General features: G+C 43.2%; 1 protein-coding gene across 5 annotated transcripts in view; it reads right to left on the bottom strand.

Moving 5' to 3' along the window:
* Positions 1-21,939, bottom strand: part of ROBO1 (roundabout guidance receptor 1) — a 1,068,890-nt gene that overhangs the window by 109,739 nt on the left and 937,212 nt on the right. For all 5 annotated transcript variants that reach the window (XM_065575497.1, XM_065575504.1, XM_065575513.1 and 2 more), the window contains 3 exons: positions 15,802-15,922; positions 12,169-12,307; positions 10,759-10,886 (listed from right to left, as the gene is read on the bottom strand). In XM_065575497.1, coding sequence (XP_065431569.1) covers positions 10,759-10,886; positions 12,169-12,307; positions 15,802-15,922 — 388 coding nt within the window. The remainder of the gene's footprint in view (positions 1-10,758; positions 10,887-12,168; positions 12,308-15,801; positions 15,923-21,939) is intronic.

Below are 21,939 nucleotides of genomic sequence, written 5' to 3'. Positions count from 1 at the left end.
TACTTTGCCATATCAGGGCCTAGGTTATGGGTCTATTCCAAACAAGCATTATGGTATTCTGGAAATACAGAATACCCATCCCCTTTGATCTTGTAAACATTTCTGCAACTAAGTAATTCTACATATTAGTAGGACCACTGAAAAAAAATAGGACTACTCAACATGTGTACATTTATTCACTTGCATACGTGTTTGTAAAACAGGGCCCGTAGATTACTTCGGAGAGTGTAGCAGCAGAAATTGTAGCCACAAAATTAGCTGCTTTAATAGCAGCATCTTGATTTCGAAACTAACAGTTGATCTTAGGATCAAATCTAACAAATTGTCTTGAAAATGATTCGAACTGTTTTTCTTTCACTTTTTTGTTTGTTTCTGTTTTTAATTGGAGAGTCCTTAATTAAAGAAAATGAACACAGGAGCTAATAATTTTGTGGACATCAAGGATGATAAGTTCCTTATCTAATTTTCTTGTCAAAGTATCAAGACGTACAGAAGGATAAAACACCTCCAAAAAGACTGGGGGATTGGTATGAGAACTTCACAACAGAAGTATCCCTTTACAGACCACCTTATTCTGCTTAAGAGCTGCAGATGGCTCAGTGTTGAGAAAAGATGATAGCACCAAAGATTTCTAGAGTCAGCTACTGGAACAAGCTAAGCACTTTATGAGCAACAACTTCATTGCTATGGTAAATGTGTCAAAATAAGAGTTTGTTACTCAATACAATATTTTAAGCCCATATTTCACCAGAACTCCCTCCTGCTGAACAGAGAAAAGGACAGAAGGATCATCATACCCACTAGCTTAGGGAAAAAGCATCAATATGACATCATTGGCTGTCTGCTAGCTGAGAAAGGAAGAGAGGGATTATCTCAATAGTGAACATCTGGATTGTGTGTATACAAAGGCAATGAAGATTTTTTTACACATAGTAATTCCTTCAGTTCGCCTTGATTTTTATCATTCAAAGGAACAGTAGTGCTGCAGTATGCTTTAATAGATTACTAACATGAAAAAGAGACGGAAATTGTATCGATCTGGTTTAGTGTATTAAATGTATATATGCATATACTGTACACACACATCTGTGATTCATTAGTTGCAAAACATACTTCACTGTAACTAATCTCACCATACATGGGAAACACCAGCAGGGATGTATAAAAAACAAATTGATTTTATCACTATCAAGAGTAGGTATACAAAACAGTCTTAAGAAGGTTAAGGTTATGCCAAGTCTAGATTCTGGATCAGATCATAGATTGGTATAGATGAATCTGAATATCAAACTGAAAAAGTTACAGAAAGCCAAAAACTATCTAGGATGGAACCTTGAACCTCTGACAAATCAGGTGATACAAAGTCACTACCAAGAAAAAGTGACTACCAAGCGACTTGGGAACATCTGAAACATGCTATCAAAGAAGCTGTAGATAAATATGTAGGGAAGAAGTTTCTAGCTAAGAAAAATCCATGGGTAACAGATGAAATCATTGGTCAGATAGACAAAAGGAGGAAAGTCAAAACACAAAGAACAGCAGCAGAAAGAGAGGAATACCAAAGACAAAATCAAATAATACAGAATAAATGCAGATTAGCAAAGTCTGAATGGTTGAATGAGAAATGCAAGAACTTGAACAACAGTATAAAGAGAACAAACAAAGTGAGATGTATAAAAAGATAATAGCCTTTAGCTACAGAAGAAAGGGAGATCAATATGACCCTTAAGGGAAAAAATGGACACTATCTGATAGACTCTAAAGACAAGAAAGAGAGATGGTGAGAATATATTAAAGAACTATATGGTGATGATAACCTTCAAAAACTTAAATCGATGAATTAAGCCCACCAATAATGGATGAAAAAATCACAGTAGCAATAAAAAGACTTCTGAAAGGAAAAACACTAGGTTGTGACAGAATACTAGCTGAACTGTTAAAAAGCATAGGCGGATGAAGGCTTGAAAGCTGTCAGATGTAATGAAGAATAAGTTTGAGAATTGCCGGAAAATTTTACAACCTGTGTATCCAAATCCTTAAAAACTAACAACACTATGGATTGTAAAAACTACGGAAAATTGACCTAATATTGCATGCCTCTAAGATGCATTTGTGAGTTGCTCATGTAACCCCTTTGGGGTTTAGAGAGCATGGCCCCTTTAAATCTTTTTCCTAGGGGGAAGGGGGAGAGTGAGGACAAAAAGGAGGGAATCGCCAGGGGGTGACTCTGAAGCTGAGAGGGAGAGAGGGGCAGCCCGGAGAGGCCCTGGCAAAGTGAAGCAGCAGAGAACCTGCCTGAAGCCTGGGAAGGACAGGGTGGCTGATTGGGGACACCCCAGGACAGGAGCCAGGAGGAGCACTGTGCCAGGAAGGAATCGCCCGAGAAGGACAGGCCGGAACTGGACCCAATACCACGGCTGCCTAGAACTGCATGGGGCTGTGAGTACTGGGGCTTGTGACTCTGCATTGGGAACAAGGAGGGAGGTTGCTAGATAGTTAAGTGGGGAGGTGGTCGCTCTGTATGGCTTTGCAGAGAGCAGCAGAAGAGGGCGCCAGAGGGGTTTGTTGGGGGAAAGTTCACTGGCGCTGAAGACGACCAGGAGCACCCAAGACTCACCACTGGACTGGAACTTTGCTCACGACTCCTGAACTCTGTGTGCAGACCCATTGCTCAGTGTCTGCCCTTTCAGAGAGTGCTACCACTGGGCTTGTGGGGCGTTGTTTTGAATGCAACCCTGTTTTACTGCTCCCTCTATATTTCCCCTTGTTGTTTTTCTCCTCTCATCCCTCTGTAAATAAATATCTCCCTTTCTTATATCCATTGTACTTTGTGTGGTGTGTGTGTGTGTGTGTGTTCACTCTGGGGGGTTTGGAACACGTGCCCCGGGGTGGAAGGGATTTCTCCTGCTCCATTCCTGCGCGCACCTTCTCTTGGCCAGAGCTGCCTGCAGAGCAGACTCCATCTTGGCCATGAGGGCGCTAAAGTTACACTCAATACCAAATTAAAGGAAAGATTGATAAGGAAATAAGCAAACAACAATACAGGTTCAAATGTGGAAAGGGCACGATCAATGCCATTATGAACTTGAAGCTCATATTGGAAAGAGCAATTGAAATGGGGAAAACAGCATACTTGTGTTTCACTGACTTCCAAAAAGCACTTGACAGAATCTACCTCTACAAATTGCTCAATATATAAGATCCGTGTGGATTGATGGATAGAAACACTGAGTAATAAAACAATTAAACTGGAATCAGAAGGTAATTATAACGGGAGATGAAAATGAAAATCTAATAGAGATCAAGAGAGAAAACAGACAAGATGATCAACTTTATTCAACATTTATAGCGAGTGCTTAATTAAATTAATACAGGAAACAGAAGAAGGTATTAAGATGAGTGGAAAAATTGGTGAATAATTTCTTCTATTCAGATGATAGTGCTGATGGTTGATTCAGAAGATCACATGATGTTAGTAGAGATTATATATGAATATGGAAAAGAATATTGTCTAAAGTGGAATGTGGATAAGACAAAAAACTATGGCGTTAGACAAGGATCCTGGGAAAACACTAAGAGTCCAGTGAATGAGACAGACATACAAGTAAGAAATTATTGCTACTTAGGAAAGAACGGTTACTTACCTTCTGTAACTGTTGTTCTTCGAGATGTGTTGTTCACGTCCATTACACATTAGGTGTACGCGCGCCGCGTGCACGGACGTCAGAAACTTTTTCCCTTAGCGGCTCCCGTCGGGCCGGCAGGGCCCCCTCCTTCCCGCCAGAGCGCCGCCCCGCTCCAGGGTATATATATCCCTGCCGACCCGACCCCTCTGGTTCCTTCTTGCCGGAGACTCCGACAGAGGGGAAGGAGGGTGGGAAGTGTAATGGACGTGAACAACACATCTCGAAGAACAACAGTTACAGAAGGTAAGTAACCGTTCTTTCTTCTTCGAGTGATTGTTCACGTCCATTGGACATTAGGTGATTCCCAAGCTTACCATTGGAGGTGGGTAGGAGTCAAGGTACAACTGACTGTAGCACAGCCCGCCCGACCATTGCGTCCTCTCTGGCCTGATGATGGATCGCGTAGTGGGCTGTGAACGTATGTACGGACGACCAGGTGGCCGCCTTACAGATCTCCTGGATAGGGACCTGCGCCAAGAAGGCCGTTGAGGACGCTTGGGCCCTAGTCGAGTGGGCCCGGATCTCCGGGGCCGGAACATTGGCGAGCTCATAACAGGTGCGTATACAATGCACAATCCATGCCGACAAGCGCTGTGTCGAGATAGGCAAGCCTTTCATACGTTCCGCAATAGCAATGAACAGCTGAGGTGTTCTGTGGAACGACCTGGTCCGCTCCAGGTAGAATGCCAACGCCCTTAGAACATCCAGGGTATGTAGGCTGCGGTGGTGAGGGTCCGTATGGGGTTTAGGAAAGAATACCGGTAGGCAAATGTCCTGCCCCATGTGAAACTGCGATACCACTTTTGGAAGGAATTTGGGGTGTGGCCTCAGTTGCACCTTATCCTTATGGAACACTGTATAGGGTGGTTCCGAAGTGAGGGCCCTCAATTCCGATACCCTTCTGGCCGACGTGATGTCCACGAGAAACGCCACCTTCCACGAGAGGTGCGTGAGGGAGCAAGAGGCTAGGGGCTCAAAGGGGGGACCCATGAGTCTTGTTAGGACCAGGTTCAGATTCCACGCCGGGACAGGCGGGCGCGAGTAGGGAAACACCCTGTCCAGCCCCTTGAGGAATCGGGCCACTGTGGGGTTGGAGAACACTGACACTCCCAACTCTCCTGGATGGAAAGCCGAAATAGTGGCTAAATGCACTCTAATCGAGGCGGGCGCAAGGCCTTGATTCTTGAGGTGCAGTAGGTAGTCCAAGATTAAGGGAACTGAGGCTTGTAAAGGCCGTATGCGTAGAGGCTCGCACCAGTGGGAGAACCTTTTCCATTTTGCCAGGTAGGTTGCTCTTGTAGAGGGCTTTCTACTATTAAGGAGGATTTGTTGAACCCGGTGAGAGCACCTGTGTTCCGCATCGTTCAGCCAGAGAGATACCATGCCGTGAGATGTAGCGAAGACAGGTTCGGGTGGAGTAGGCGACCTTTGTCTTGTGTGACTAGGTCGCGATGGAGGGGGAGGGTGATTGGATCGGCTATGGATAGTTCCAGCAGGGACGTGAACCAATGCTGGCGTGGCCAGGCCGGGGCGATAAGTATGATCGTCGCCCTGTCCCTGCGGGTCTTGAGGAGAACCTTGTGTATGAGTGGGAACGGAGGGAAGGCATATCTCAGGCTCCCTCCCCATGGGATCATGAAGGCATCTGCTAATGATCCCCGGCTGAGGTTCTGGAATGAGCAGAACTGAGGGCATTGGCTGTTGTCCCTGGTGGCGAATAGATCCACCCGGGGAAAGCCCCACCTCCGGAAGATCGAATGCAGGACATCTCTCCTCAACGTCCATTCGTGCATTCGGTAGGATCGGCTGAGGCGGTCCGCTAAGCCGTTTTGAATCCCCGGAAGATACGTCGCGATGAGGTGTATCGCATGGGCTATACAAAAGTCCCATAATTGGAGTGCCTCGCGACAGAGGGGAGAAGACCGGGACCCGCCCTGCTTGTTTATATAGAACATGGCGGTAGTGTTGTCCGTCAGGACTGCCACGCTGTGACCTTTTATGGTGGCGCGGAAGGTCTGACAGGCGAGGCGAACCGCTCTTAGCTCCTTCAGATTGATGTGAAGCAGCTTGTCTTCTCTGGACCACAGCCCTTGGGTCCGCAGTTCCCCCAGGTGCGCTCCCCAACCCAGGTCCGATGCATCTGTTACCAACGACAGAGTGGGCTGTGGGGCAGCGAAGGGGATCCCTTCGCATACCTGTTGGTATGCGAACTCAGCACCTGGTTTGGGATCGTGACTACTTGATCCAATGGGTCTCTGTTGGGGCGATGCGTGCGGGCGAACCACAACTGTAAAGGCCGGAGCCTTAGGCGAGCATGTCTGACCACGTGTGTGCAAGCTGCCATATGCCCCAGAAGCTGCATGCAACACCTTGCCGTTGTCGTGGGGAATTTTTGGACCGAGCTTACGGCTCTCTGAATTGACATGAACCGTGCCTCTGGTAGGCTTGCCTGTGCGGCTACCGAGTCCAGGGTCGCACCTATGAAGTCCAGTCTCTGTGTGGGGACTAACGTGGACTTGGGCACATTGACCCGGAGGCCGAGCTTGTCGAACATCTGCAAGGCCAGCGTCACGTGAGATCGGACCTCGGCCTCCGACCTGCCCGCGAGAAGCCAATCGTCCAGGTACGGGAACACACGCATCCTTCTTTTTCGAAGGAAGGCTGCTACCACGGACATGCACTTCGTAAACACTCGTGGTGCTGATGCCAGGCCGAAGGGCAGGACCGTAAATTGGAAATGGCGCTGGTTGACAACGAAGCGCAGAAACCGCCTGTGCGCCGGATTGATTGCGATGTGAAAATAGGCATCTTTCATATCGAGGGCAGCATACCAATCCCCCGGATCCAGGGATGGGATAATAGTTCCAAGGGAGACCATACGGAAGCGCGCTTTGATCAGAAACTTGTTTAGATCGCGCAGGTCCAAAATAGGACGGAGGCCCCCTTTCGCCTTGGGGATCAGGAAGTATCTGGAATAGAATCCTTTTCCCCTTAGGTCTGGTGGGACCTCTTCTACTGCTCCTGCAGCGAGAAGGGTCTGTACCTCCTGTATGAGGAGTTGCTCGTGAGAAGGGTCCCTGAAGAGGGACGGGGAAGGGGGATGGCAGGGAGGGGGCGAGGAAAACTGGAGGGTATAGCCCACCTTCACTGTGCGCAGGACCCAGCAGTCCGATGTTATGCGCAACCAGGCCCGGTAGAAATGGGACAGGTGGTCCTTGAAACCCAGAGGAGGATCCGGTATAGAAAGTGGTACGCTGTCCTCGGGCGTAGCTTCAAAAGCCTGGTTTATTCCCTGGCTGCGGCTTGCCCTGGCCGTGACTCTGGCCTTGGTTAGGCATATTGTTACGTCTCCGCCTGTTATCCCTGCCTCGACGGCGGTAAGGCTCATGCCGGGGGCGAGGGTGGTATTGCCTCTGCGGTGGCTGGGGTTTAAAGGGCTTACGCTGCGTTACTGGGATGTGCATACCCAACGACTTAAGGGTCGCACGCGAGTCCTTAAGGCTATGTAGCCTGGCGTCCGTTTGGTCGGAGAACAAGCCCGAACCTTCAAACGGGAGGTCCTGCAGTGTGGTTTGCACCCTCTGGTGGAAGACCTGAAGCCTGTAACCACGCCGAACGCCTCATCACGACTCCTGACGCGATTGTTCTAGCCGCAGCATTGGCTGAGTCGAGGGAGGCCTGCAATGAGGTCTTGGCCACCGCCATCCCCTCGTCCACCAGGGCCGTGAACTCCTGATGCGCGTCAGGTGGGAGGGAGTCCTTAAACTTGGCGACTGATGCCCAAGAGTTAAAATTGTGCCTGTTCAGAATCGCCTGCTGATTGGCGATCCTCAGTTGAAGGCCCCCAGAGGAATAGACTTTCCTCCCGAACAAGTCCAGTCGCTTAGCTTCCTTGCCCTTGGGGGCCGGAGCTTGCTGGCCATGACGCTCTCTCTCGTTGACCGCCGAGACCACCAGCGAACAAGGGGACGGGTGTAAAAAGAGGAAGTCGAGCCCTCTAGATGGGGCGAAGTATTTCCTCTCCACGCCTCTTGCAGTCGGTGCACTGGAGGCCGGCGTTTGCCATACCGTCTTATAGTTGGACTGTACTGTCCGTATGATCGGGAGAGCGACTCTGGAGGGGCCCTCTGGGCTCAGGATATCGACCATGGGGTCTTCCTGTTCTACGGTCTCCTCCGCTTGCAAGCCCAGATTGAGGGCTACCCTGCGAAGCAGGTCTTGGTGTGCCCGATGGTCAATCGGGGGAGGGCCGGACACCATGGTGCCCGCTACTGCCTCATCTGGCGAGGAGGAAGAGGTCGGAGCCTTCTGCCCCTCCTCAGTGTCCTGAAACCCGGCATCGACCAGTTGCTCCTCTGGGGCCTGACCCGCAGTGTGGGACTGGGACGGTACCGTACTCGGTGCCGAGTACGCTCCTTCCCGCTCCGGTGGTCTAGAGACCGTTGCCTCCTTATGCGATGGCGGACGGTGCCGCGGGGAGCGGGATCGGTACCCCGGTGGCCCGGATCTCGAGGCCCTCGATGGGGGCCCTTGCTGGTGGTAGGCCCAGGGTGTCCAGAATGGCCATTGGCTCGGCTGGCCCCATTGAGAATGGCCATAGTCCCTGCTGGCCTGCGACCTATGGCCATATCCGCCGTACCGGTCCGAGTCAGTCCCCGAGACTATGGACGGTGACCTGGAAGGCCACGGCGGAGCCGTAGGATGGTGCCGGTCCGGGTTTGGGGAGTAGCGCCTCCGCGACCAGGATCTGGAATAGCGTCTCGCCGACCTGGACCTGGAACGGTACCGGCGGTCGCGGGACCGGGAACGGCTACGGCTGGTCGGCCTCGGGTAACGTACCGCCGACACTTCGCGGTGCCGACTCGTGCTGGGTTGCTGAGTCGGTGCCGACCGCTTGTTGAAGCCCGACTGCTGCGGTGCTTCCTGCGCTGAGGGTAACCGGGAGTCCGCCGAGGCGGAGCTCAACCGGGACCGGTTCCCGAAACGGTGCCGAGACGGCGACCGTGACGGGCGCACCATCGCCGGCTTGCCTCTGTGTGGCAGCTTTGGCGGAGCGTGTAGGGGCCTCGACGGACAATGCAATGAGGTCCTTAGCTGCCTCAAACGTGTCCGGAGTGGAGGGTTGTTCCAAGAGCTCCTCCAGCCCTTCATCCTCACTCGACGCGCCCATCCCGGGGCTCGACGGCCCTTTCGGCGCCGGAGCCACTACCGGGGTCTGTGCTGGGGCCGTACAGGCCTTAGGGGCACTCGAGGTTTTCGCTGGTGCCGCCCTTTTATGCGGGGAGCGTCCTCGGGCCTTAGGTTGGCCCTTCACTTTTGCCGGCGAAGACGACCGGCGTCGTACATGTCCCCGCTGGGTCGGTGCCGTGGGCTTCGGTTGACCCACCGGCGCCGGTTCCCGCACCGATGCCGGCGCGCTTCGCATGGAGGCAGACGGTGCCGTCGAAGTGGAGGGCTGTAATGCCGTCTCCATGAGCAGCTGCTTAAGGCGAAAGTCTCTTTCTTTCTTAGTCGTAGGCTTGAAGGCCTTGCAGATCTTGCAGCGCTCTTTTTGGTGAGCCTCCCCCAGGCAGCGGAGACATGAGGCGTGGGGGTCGCTCAATGGCATAGGCTTGCGGCACGTGGCACAAGCCTTAAAGCCTTGGGCGTGCGGCATGCCCCGCCGCCCAGGGCCGGTGCCGGGGTTGAACAAACAACCACGGCAGGAACTTTAAGTACCCTAATGAGCTGTTAACTACTGGCTCAACACTACTACAAACTAACTGATAACTGCTAATAACACTAATGACTATTGCTAAGGGACACTCTCAGACGAGAGACAGAGTTGTTCCAACGCCGCCACGGACGGTAAGAAGGAACTGGAGGGGTCGGGTCGGCAGGGATATATATACCCTGGAGCGGGGCGCCGCTCTGGCGGGAAGGAGGGGGCCCTGCTGGCCCGACGGGAGCCGCTAAGGGAAAAAGTTTCCGACGTCCGTGCACGCGGCGCGCGTACACCTAATGTGTAATGGACGTGAACAATCACTCGAAGAAGAAGCATCTTTACAGAAGATCAGATACTGAAGTCACACCAGACTAGAAAGAGCAAAAGAGACATCTGGAAGAATAAACATCTGATGAGATTGGTGATTATTGGGATTTAGCAAATGCTATTAGAGATCTTATTAAAAGAATCATTCAATTTGCAGGGCACATTTTAAAAGGGTCAGTGGCACAACATGTTTACAGGCACTGGAAGGGAAAACTGGAAATGACCTTGGATGAATGATGTGGTATACTGGGTGGATCAAAAGGACCATTCATCCACAAGAGATCAGCAGAGGATCATACAGAATGGACTACCATGGTTGCAAACTTCCACTAATAGAGATGCCACATAAGATGATGGTGAAATATCTTACCATTTGGGAATCTAAAAAATGTCAACATTACTACTTTAAATAAAAAAATCCAACGGATACTTGAAGTCACAATATCTGTATCCAGTTAAAATAATTTGAGGTGCTAATAGTCACAGAAAGGAGAAAAAAGTTCTCCTGTCTCCTAAGCTTTTAAATACAAAGATTAGAAATAACATGCTTCTAAAGACATTGCAGTTCAAAATGCAGTCCCTTCCCAGCATTGAACATTAATTCTTTTCACACTTCTGAAAAAACATATTTGAAATTACTTATTCATGGAGGTTAAGTCCATTAATGGCTATTAGCCAGGATGGGTAAGGAATAGTGTCCCTAGCCTCTGTTTGTCAGAGGGTGCAGGAGAGAGATCACTTGATCATTGCCTGTTAGGTTTGCTCCCTCGGGTCACCTGGCATTGGCCACTGTCGCCAGAGAGAATGCTGGGCTGGATGGACCCTAGGTCTCACCCCGTATGGCCATTCTTATGTTATGCTCTTAAATGCTTCAGTAGTTTAACAGTACTCAAATAATCAAACCAAAATGATCTTTCTGTATTTTTTATAACATAGCCTATCACATTCAATATTAATTATGGTTCTATTAAAGTTACTGCATAGAAAATCCATTTTCTTTCCTTTTTCTGGGGTTAAGTATTATATAAAGAAACAGCTTACCTTGAACTGTTAGAGTTGCTGATGCTTCAGCTTTTCCAACCATATTTTCGGCAACACAAGTATAAGACCCCATGTCTCCTGCCATAACTTTCCGGATTTTCAAGGTGTGATCATCACGGATTTCATATCTTAAATACATATAACAGCAAATAAGCGTGACTGTATAAATACAAATAATATTGCCAGTTTCCTTAGTGTATAAAGCATAAGCATAAGAAGTTTTTGCCTTCAAATTCATATGTTTCTCTGAGATATGAACATATTTAAGCAATACATGAAACATGCATATTGCCTTCAAACTATGGAAAAAATATTTCAAAACAACACACTTGAGAGCTTAATCTGATCTCACTTACAATGTGAAAATCAAGACCATCTCTAATAAACTAATCGTAGTTGACTGGTAAATCTGGTGTAAGTGACATTAGACTTTGGCCTTAAGACTTTTAATTACAATGCATTTAGTAAATATGTTTAATGATATTTCTGAAAGAAAAAAATCATTCATATATTGTTCTTCATTTGCATGTAGGAAGATGTAAAAATCAGGAGCTATAAGGGTTTAAAAGATTAAAAAAGCAGCATTGTTCTTATCAACATAACCAAAGACCATCTTAAAGTCAAGCTAAAACATAACTCATTCAATCATTTTATAAGGCAATAACATAGCCTTATAATATTCCCTCCAATTTCATCACCTTTTACTCATCTTTGCATAATGTAGCCAGTATGTTTCTTTTCCTAGAAAGCAGTTATTTTACCCTATATGCAGTGGTTTAATAGGAAACAGGATTTGGATGTAGAAGATGAAGGGACCCAAATGTTACAGTGTGTTCTCTTTGGGGAAAAAAAAACCATCAATACTTTAAAAACCAATGATTAGTAATTTAAGCAAAATGAGGAAAAAAATCTTCATAAAATGTGTTTCCTTTTTACAAGACTATTTTACTTTCCACTCTGTTAGGCCAATGACAGAAGAAATGTGAATTGGAGACTTGATAACAAAAAACGCAGGTCTCCTAAGCGCAGCACTATACATTAGCAGGCTGCATCTTGCATCACTTGCAATTCCATTACGCACTTCTTGGTGCTGTAGCCTAATTATATTATCTATTAGACATTTTACAGTAGGTACTTCGAGTACAAAATTCATTCATGCCATACATTGTAGTTTGAACTTGAAACCTTTGGTGTTTTTGTAGTAGATTTAAAGATTTTAGTTCAAGCTGTGTCTAAGGTTTCAACAGAAGTGAATTATATCTTTAAGTAGAGGGCCATGGGATTCAGAAATAGAAGAAGTCCTATTGGATCGTCAATCCCATCCATACAAGCACAGGAGTTATCCACTGTTAAATATCAAATTGATACCCGCACTTGATCTTATCCAAAAGGTAACTTAACATACTGCACCTTGCTTTTGGTAATTCCCCATCATCTTTTCGCCATCTTACTGTAGGTACAGGGTCACCCCGAGCCTCACATTTAAACTCTGCACTGTCTTCCACAGTTACGGCCAAATTACTGGGTCTCTTCACAAAAGATGGTCTTTCTAAAGGAAAGGAAACAAACACTGGATTACAACTAAAGGCACAGCACTGCAAGACTTGCAGTGCATCAGGGTGGCTGATGTGGGGATTCCAGAGTTACTCGTGTGCAGCCAGGTCAATTTTCCTGTAAGAATAACAAAAATCATGTACACAATGTAACTATGCAAATTACATCAGACCTGACTCTGGGCTTGTCTACACTAGTGCTTAACTCGATGTATGTTATGTCGCTCAGGGGGATGAAAAAGCCACCCCCCCCTGAGGGACGCAAGTTACATCGACTTAAAGCAGTGTCCGCACCCACGCCTTGTCGGCGGGAGACACTCTCCCACCGACTTAGCTTCCGCCTCTCATTGAGGTGGAGTAATTATGTCGACAGGAGAGGTCTCTCCCATCGGTATAGTGCGTCTTCACCAGATGCAGGACAGCGGCGAAGCTGCATAAGTGCTGCTGCACGGATGTAGCACAGTAGTGTAGACTAGACCTAAGTGGCCTCAGTTTCTCTCCAGCAACTGAAACATATCTACTGCAAGGCACCAAAGCTGACAATAGGCATCATTATTTTATTGTACCTTTGACAGAAGACACTCATTAAGTATTGCCTCTGCAGAGACCCTGATGCGATGGTGAAGTACTGAAGATATTCTGAGGCTGCCACCACAGAATCTTCAGTATGACTGCACCTTGTCATCAGTAACAGTTTGTGTTTGATAGAATCATTTCAAGTGTTAGAGCAAAGAGAAAAGTGATCATTTTCTTTCTCACGAGCACAAAGAAAAAGAAAATTACTTCTCTATAATTCTTGTTCACAGATGTTGCTGTATCAAGGGTCCATGCTCATAACGTGTATCAGGCAGGAACATCTATAGGTTTTGAATTTTTGGACAGCTAATCTCAACACATATGAAGTGGAAGAGAACATCCCGCTGAGCTCTAAATGTAAGTTGCTGAAAAGGTTTTATTTATATATTTGAAACATGCACTTTCCATTCTGTGGATAAGGTGGGTAGATGAGTGTGAACTTATAACAACATACCCCTTACAGATAAATATATTTTCTCCATAAGGTACAGTAAAAATTATAACAGAACCTCACTTCTGGAGTCTAAAAGTTGTCAGGATTGCCTCTACAAGAGCCCGAAGAATAGGCAGAGGATGTTATAAAGGAGATACCGTCACAAATAGGTATAATGCAGCTAACTGGCATAAAAAAAGTGTTGGTGCAACAGAAGCAAAACAGGTTTACCTGCACATTTATTTAGATAGTAATAAAAATCCCCAAAGCCCTCAAGGCATGTAGGTGCAAAAAGGTGGCAGGGAAGACTGTTGGGCACTCCGAAGCCAGTACATGAAATTCTGGAAATGGCAAGCCTAGATTTATTGAAGGAGAAGAGTCTAGATAATGATGTTTGGCAAAATTATGCAAAAGAAAAAGTATTCTAACCTAGAAAACCCTATAACAATGAAATGCTGGACTGCTAGGCAATACCAGTGAACATAGCAGTCATGCAGTTCTTTAGATCCATATTCTATAGGAAGGTTAAGAATGAAAATGCTGTATTAATAGTCTAAGAGTTTTTGCCTGCTTCAAATAAGTATTAGGACGTTTTCATAATAGACTCTCAGTAAAAATATCTTCAGAATGTATAAGAAGGAAAGGAGAAGTTTGGCTGGATAAATGTCAAAAATGTCATCTCTCCAGTTGAGAATACTTATCTATATCAGTTTTCATATATATATGAACTGAACCTGTTCTCTCAAGAACTAGGCTAGTGCCATAGCCACTACATCATTCTTCCTGTCCAGAAGGGAATCTTTTTTTTCCCCCAGGACAAAAATCAGAGATAAATTTTGAATTAAAGAGAAACAGAAAACAAAAGGAAAACCTGTGAAGATTCCTCCTTCCTTTAAGTCTTCAGAAAGGGGAATCAAACTAATCCTTTCCAATAAGACAACCATAACTCATCAATACTACCATTCCTGGGATAATGGTAAAAAGATACTGGTGTGGGTAATTAACCAATGCAGCTGTATGGGCACTTACTATATAATAAGAATAAGAACCATATTCATACAAACAAAGTTTATTGAAAATTTCCGGACTTCAGAAAGTTTGGAAGTCCTAATAGTTGACTTGACTTAAATTTACCTCTAAACCAAGTGCTTCAAAGGCACCTGAAATAGAAAACATCACAGCAATATACAGGAAAATATCCTGAGCTTCCAAAAAAAAAAATTACCACACTGTCTTGACGACTGCTGAGAGGATGCCAACATAGTTTGAGATGCTAAATACTGTCAACATATTAAGGAATCCCTGCCACTCATAAACACTGAACAGGATTTCAAGATGTCCAGCACCTGAACTCTAAATTGGACTGAAAACAAATCAAAGCACTGAACACTGAGCGGGCAGTGCCTCAAACAGAATAAAATACCACTGCTAGAGATAGGGCCAGCACTGAGGAACTTGAACTGAAACCAGCTATTTTCAAAGTTTGATGTTGCTGTGAAGTTTCCAAGTTCATGGGTGTAAACCCTGCACTCAAAGTGTTTGTTCCCAATATAAACAGGGTTAAGCTGTTTCCAAGCCTTATACTGCTTTGAAGCAACACTTCACACTGAGAGTCCAGAATCAGGACCGCACCGAAGATCGTGAGGCAGCCATGAAATGCCAAAGATATTCTCAGGCTGCACTGCAGACATCATAGAGTCTTGTCTACAAAGGCAAAAAAGATGTGCTTTTTCAATCAAGGTAGCTTGAGTTAGCTTAATTTGACTGAAAATCCCCTTTAATGATGATTAGACATGGTGTAATGTTTCTAGGATCATTTGAGTTAGTTGTATGGTAGCAAATTTATGCCACTCAGCAAGTATCAAAGTGGTAGCCCACCTCCTGTTTTACTAGGTCAATGTATATGTATGCATAAAACAGATCTATCCATATTTTAAGATTTCATTACTTAAATGATTCAGTTAAATTTCTGATATTATATTAATTTCCTCATGGAAGGGGAAAATGATACATATGCTTGTTATTGAAGTTAATTCTTGTTTTGATATTATTTATAAATACTCTTATGTTCAGTTAAAACTGGAATTATCTGCAGTGTGAAAACCAAGTCAGTTCTGACTGCATATGTGAAAAAAAAAATCTACATTTTCTGTTCACAAATCAGCATAGTTCGCTGACTTGTGTTCATTATTTCCTCTTTTCCCTCGATTTTCATCTTGTTCTGGAGTCACAAACCTCTTTATTTCAACAATATTCCACTATGTGCTGAAGAACCGATATTGATGCTAACTTATTTTCTGGAATATGCCATCAGGCAGATATCCATGACTGTCACAAGAACACGCCCAATATGAACATAGCAAAGGAGGTGGATGATTAAAAAACGACAACCTTACTTTAAAACTCCTTCTCCCCATACCAAAAATGAAGCTGTATTAAATATTGGCATTTTCACTAATGAAGTGTCACACACTCTCTTACCTAAAACGGTGAGTTCCGCCACTTCACTCTCTCGTTCTCCCACCATATTTGTTCCAACACAGACATACTTGCCAGCATCATTCTTTCTCGTGTAGGTAATCATGAGCTTTCCTCCTCTGATCTAGGACAAATCAAGAATAATAAAAATTACTTTTAAAATAATCAATTAGATAATATCTGTAAAGTGCTTTAAAGATGTACCGTGCTATTTAGATGCTAAATATGATTATGAAACTCTAATTGCTGAATGTAGACTCTTGCTTGGTGCATCTCATTTACTGCACATTGACATTTCACAAATAGAAAGCATAAAATACAGAATACTGAGCAAATTTTATTTGGACTTCCATCTAAAATGAGAAAGTTTTAATCTCCAAAGCCTTTTACTTATGGATAACAAACAACCATATGAAATCATGCTTTACGAATTTGGTTTTGGGTGGAGAAATGAGGCTAATTTACAACCTTCACAGCAAAAGCATTTTGTTCACCTTATTAGCTTTATACCTTTTTATTACTGTATTTTAAAACCTCTTCACTTTTGTGGATCCAGAAGATACACCACTTCTATTTGTCTACTGCCCAGTAGTGGCTGTTCCTTGCTTCTGTTTAATGCTTGATAACCACAGGTTCTACAATTTCCTTTCTACTGTTAGTATATCAGAATCAGACACATCTAATATGGTCTTTGCATACAAATTATTTTAATGTCTTTCTGGTTGGTGACGAAAATATATTTAATTCCCTCATTAGGGGCAAATTTGCCTTTCAGCGCTGAGTTGTGGTCTTCTTGTTTATAAACTATGAAAGGTTTACAACATCAGAAAAACCCTCTGACCTGCATCACAACTTTACATTTAATTAGATTCCACTAACCATAGAGCGGTTAAGTACCTCACCCCCCCCCCCCCCAAAAAAAATGAAAAAGTCTATTTAAAAACTGCTTGTCAATTAAAAAAAATAAATCTGACTTCTGTTCTCATGCACCACCAGGAGTGTGGGTCTGCTTGCTTATACCCGCCATTAGTGGTACTGGCAGAGTAAATAAATGATGCCTTCTCCCTAAGATAGATCCTGACAGAAATACACAACTTATGTAGCAGTAAGATATATTTACACCAAGATTTTGTTTTAATGGAAGCCTAACATTTAGCTCCTAAATCCACATTTATACAAATAAATAAGGGTCTGACATTCAAAAGTGCTGAGCACTCAGGTAGAGGTGTACAGAGCCTGTATTTGGCAATATTTGGTGTTAGTTAGCTAACTTCCTGCTCTTATTTACCCTAGTTCATTTCTTTGCAAGTTAATGGAGTTGAATCAGTATAAGCAAAGAATTCCCCCTTGATGTTTCATAGTGAACACTGCTACATTTTACTTAAAAATAGATTATGAAATATAAGCCAAAAATCTGAATCTCTCTTCATTTAATAAAAGCCTTGGTTAATTAAGTTTTTAAACTTAAACAAAACATGTTCACAACAGAACAGAATGCATACATTAATCTGAATAAATCTCCTGTTGCCTGCAATTCCACTTAAATATTCTTTAATATTTTTCTAAGTTGGAAAGTCTTAACACTCAGATCACATATGATAATAATTTAAATTGAAATGTAGTGGAAAAACAAAAGGTGCCTATAAAGTTACATTAAAAGGCCTAATACAATCAGTGACTAGCCAGAGAATGTTCACAATGTGAAGTACTTTGCACAAGTTGCCTACAGCTAGAAATCTATCCCTGAGAACTTGACATCTTGAGAGGTATTGGACTCTTATTATCATTATAAGACATATACACACAATGATGACAGTCAGTTATGGAGACAGATGGACATGCACATATAATGTAGATAGTGTTGAATACAAATTTCATGCTTTTGCCGTTAGCGCACATCGTTTTGGAGAGAAAAAGCGATGTCCTTTATCTAGCAATCTAGCAATGATGAAATTTCAATTAGAATTTGAAGCATGTGGAATGGAGTATTAAAGGTGACCGGCAAATATTATTTTTAAGTAAGGTAAATGTGTTTTTATTTGCTGATAGCCTCAAACAGCAAGAGAAGGGTATGAAGTACACAACTAGACTGTCATATCCCCCAAAGTCATACAATTTAAAGAACTGCAATAATAAATATTATCAAGGTGTTATATTATTAATTGTATGTGTGTATATTTGTATAAATATGTTTAGAATACATACACACATCTCTCTCTGCATATCTATATAAATGTTGACTATATCGTGGTGTGAAATAAAAGTTTATTGGCTTACCTGAGGGTAGTTAAATTATTCTCATCTCAAACTTACGTAGAAGAAAGGTGGGGATTTTCACATGTGCCACAGTGACTTGAGAGCACAAGTTCCATTGACTTTGAATGGCACTTGAGCTCCTGGTTTGACATTTATGAAAATCCCATCTTTATATCAACCTTTATAACAAATCACTACACATTCTATATCAGTGCTTCTCAAAGCCGGTCCGCTCCTTGTTCAGGGAAAGCCCCTGGTGGTCCGGGCCAGTTTGTTTACCTGCCGTCCGCAGATTTAGCAGATCGTGGCTCCCACTGGCCGTGGTTCGCCGCTCCAGGCCAATGGGGGTTGCGGGAAGGGCGACCAGCACATCCCTCAGCCCACGCCGCTTCCCGCAGCCCCCATTAGCCTGGAGCAGCGAACCGCGGGCAGTGGGAGCCGCGATCGGCCGAACCTGCAGACGTGGCAGATAAACAAACCGGCCCGGCCCGCCAGGGACTTTCCCTGAACAAGCGGCGGCCCGACTTTGAGAACCACTGATCTATATGAACCATAATTTACAGAAAAAAAACACCTAATCTAGGAACATTTTAGAGAGCTTCAAAAAAATGTTATTGGAACGATCTCATTTCCATCTGTACAGTCAGGTGTCTTTCATATCATGAATGTAACTGTACAAAGTTCCGATGGAGGTAAACATTAAAACAAATATGTAAAACAACTCAAAATTACCTAAAGTCACTTGTCTATATTTTGGGTCCTTCCCAGTTAGACCTGAGTTCTGGGTCAAACAGTAAGGAGTGATATATGTATGAAGATCCTCTTTCTAACCCTCAAGGACCTTCAGACATCAGATTTAAAGCTCTGACATTTTTATGATTAGAAAAGCTGGTAACAGTCTCAAGGCTCATTTTTGTACCTCCTGGGCCTCAGGCAGGATGGTAGTTTGTTTTTAAAAGATGACAGAAGCTGCAGAGGGGTCAGGAATGTTAAAGTAAGTTCCTGGGTTGCTGGCTCAGTGGATAGGTGATACAATCATAGGAATATGAAAAATTGCACAGGTTTATGATATGTTTATCACATAGATATCATCTCCCCATAAATATGGTGTGTGTGTATAATACACACATGCATGCACAGAGTACTGTATGTATCCTGAATGAATTATTCGCTGTTGACTGATTGAAAATGTACTTCCTTTGTTGACTGACTACATACGTTTCCCATTACTTTTTAGCAATTAGCCAACTCCCAATTGGATGGGACAGATTACATCATCCTTTGTTTTAACATAAAATAGCTTTGCCTGAGGAAAGCTGTAGCTACAGCAGATTTGTGTCCTATATTCATTATCCCCCGCCCCCCTTTTCTCTCAAGCATGAGCAATGGCAGAGAGGAGACACTGAAGTAGGTGGACAAATGATTTGATGTAATAATAGGTATTTATCTGAAAAACATGGATGGGTCTGTCTGTGCGGATAGGGGGGATAATTTACATACTGAGATTTTCCAACACATTTCTTCTGTTACTGCTGAATTGTAAGCTACAATACAATAAGGTGGGCAGTGAAGAGACAAATCTCTTCTTTGAGTAATTTAAAAGTTACTGCTCACAAACTAAAGTTACTCAGAGTAACTAGTAACTAGTTATCAGTGGTTTTGCTAAGAATATTTTAGCTCTCTTTCTCTCATATTGTGTGTGTGTGCATATCTATATATCAATATCTATCATCTGAAGTTTAGAGTACCTAATGATTGTTTTGTGGGTTAAAAAACTAACAGTGTAACATAATACCCCAAACCACAGAACAGGGGCATTTTTGTGCAGTAGGGGATTCATTTTCAACCTAAGGAGTAGTAGTTTTCCTTACAAACAAGAAGTACTAGTCTCTGTTTTTAAAATATTTTATACCACCACTTCCCAGTGAGACCCAGTGTTTTGCGTCTAATCTTGGAAAGATCCAAATTAATAGACTTTAAAAGTCACTATATTTTATACTTATGGAAAATCTAATTCAAATCTTTTTTTTTTTTTTTTTTTTTTAGAGATTTTACGGCTCTCTCTAAGCCTTGTACAGTTGAACTCCTGGTAACAAAAGACACCTGGCTTTACAAGTGGAGGATACAAAATAGACCCATTAAAAGTGTTTACAGCTCTGGAACTGCTGGGAACTGTCAATGAAGAGATGTGGATGCACAGCAGATCACAGGTGGTCCCTAGTGCTTTATAGCAGTGGGTTCTAGAATATTTATAAACATAGTTTTTCTATAACATATGTTGTGTATAAAGAATACATTATATGATTGCATGTTATATGGGCTTTAACTGACAAGTCACTTTGCCATTCATGAGTATTTCAGCCATCCCAATTTCATTTTATTTATTTCATTAAACAACAGAAGATGTCCATACAAAAAGTTGTAGATGTCCTAAGAGTTAAACTTAGAATAATAAGTTATGACTACTCAGCAGCAAAAAAAAATATACAAATAATAAATCAATTCATTCAACCAATAAACCAAAACCACAAGACGTTACTCAAAGTTACACAATATCATATATTCACTACACACACGCACACACAAATGTCTGTCTCGCTCTCTAAATATATATATATAAATAAAATAATTGTGTGATAAAAAATAATCGTGATTAATCGTACTGTTGAACAGTAATAAATGCCATTTTATTTAAATATCTTTGAATGTTTTCTACGTTTTCAAATATATTGATTTCAACACAAAATACGAAGTGTACAGTGCTCACGTTATATTTATTTTTTATTACAAATATTTGCACTGTAAAAAAGAAAAGAAAATAGTATTTTTCAATTCACCTAATACAAGTATTGTATTGCAGTCTCTCTATCATGAAAGTTGACCTTACAAATATATAATTAGATACAAAAAATAACTTAATTCAAAAATAAAACAATGTAAAACTTTAGAGCCGACAAGTCCCTTCAGTTCTACTTCAGCCAATCACCACCCTGCACTTAAGGGGGGGCAGGGGGAGGGAAGGGGAAGGGGATTGTCTGGCATCAGAGTATTGCTCTTTTAAGACTTCTAAAAGCATACTCCACACCTTGTCCCTCTCAGATTTTGGAAGGCACTTCAGATTCTTAAACGTTGGGTTGAGCGCTGTAGCTATTTTTAGAAATCTCACATTGGTACCTTCTTTGCATTTTGTCAAATCTGTCGTGAAAATGTTCATAACCCAAACATGTGCTGGGTCATCATCCGAGACTGCTATAACATGAAATATACGGCAGAATGCAGGTAAAACAGAACAGGAGACATACAATTCTCCCCCAAGGAGTTCAGTCGCAAATTTAATTAGCACATATTTTTAATGAGCATCATCAGCATGGAAGCATGCCCTCTGGAATGGTGGCTGAAGCATGAAGGGGCACATGAATGTTTAGCATATCTGGCACATAAATACCTTGCAACGCTGGCTACAAAAGTGCCATGTGAACGCCTGTTCTCACTTTCAGGTGATATTGTAAATAAGAAACAGGCAGCATTATTTCCCATAAATGTAAACAAACTTGTTTGTCTTAGCGATTGGCTGAAGAAGAAGTAGGGCTGAGTAGTTTTGAAGGCTCTAAAGTTTTACATTGTTTTGTTTTTGAGTGCAGTTATGTAACAAAAAATGTATATTTGTATGTTACACTTTCATGATAAAGAGATCACACTACAGTACTTGTATGAGGTGAACTGAAAAATACTATTTATTTCGTTTATAATTTTTACAGTGCAAATATTTGTAATAAAAATAATAATATAAAGTGAGCACGGTACACTTCATATTCTGTGTTATAATAGAAACCAGTACATTTGAAAATGTAGAAAAACATCCACAATTTTTTAATAAATTTCAAT

This window comes from Chrysemys picta, chromosome 1 (assembly GCF_011386835.1).
Source record: "Chrysemys picta bellii isolate R12L10 chromosome 1, ASM1138683v2, whole genome shotgun sequence".
NCBI classification, from domain to species: Eukaryota; Metazoa; Chordata; order Testudines; family Emydidae; genus Chrysemys; species Chrysemys picta.
This window is presented reverse-complemented; position numbering and strand designations above follow the sequence as displayed.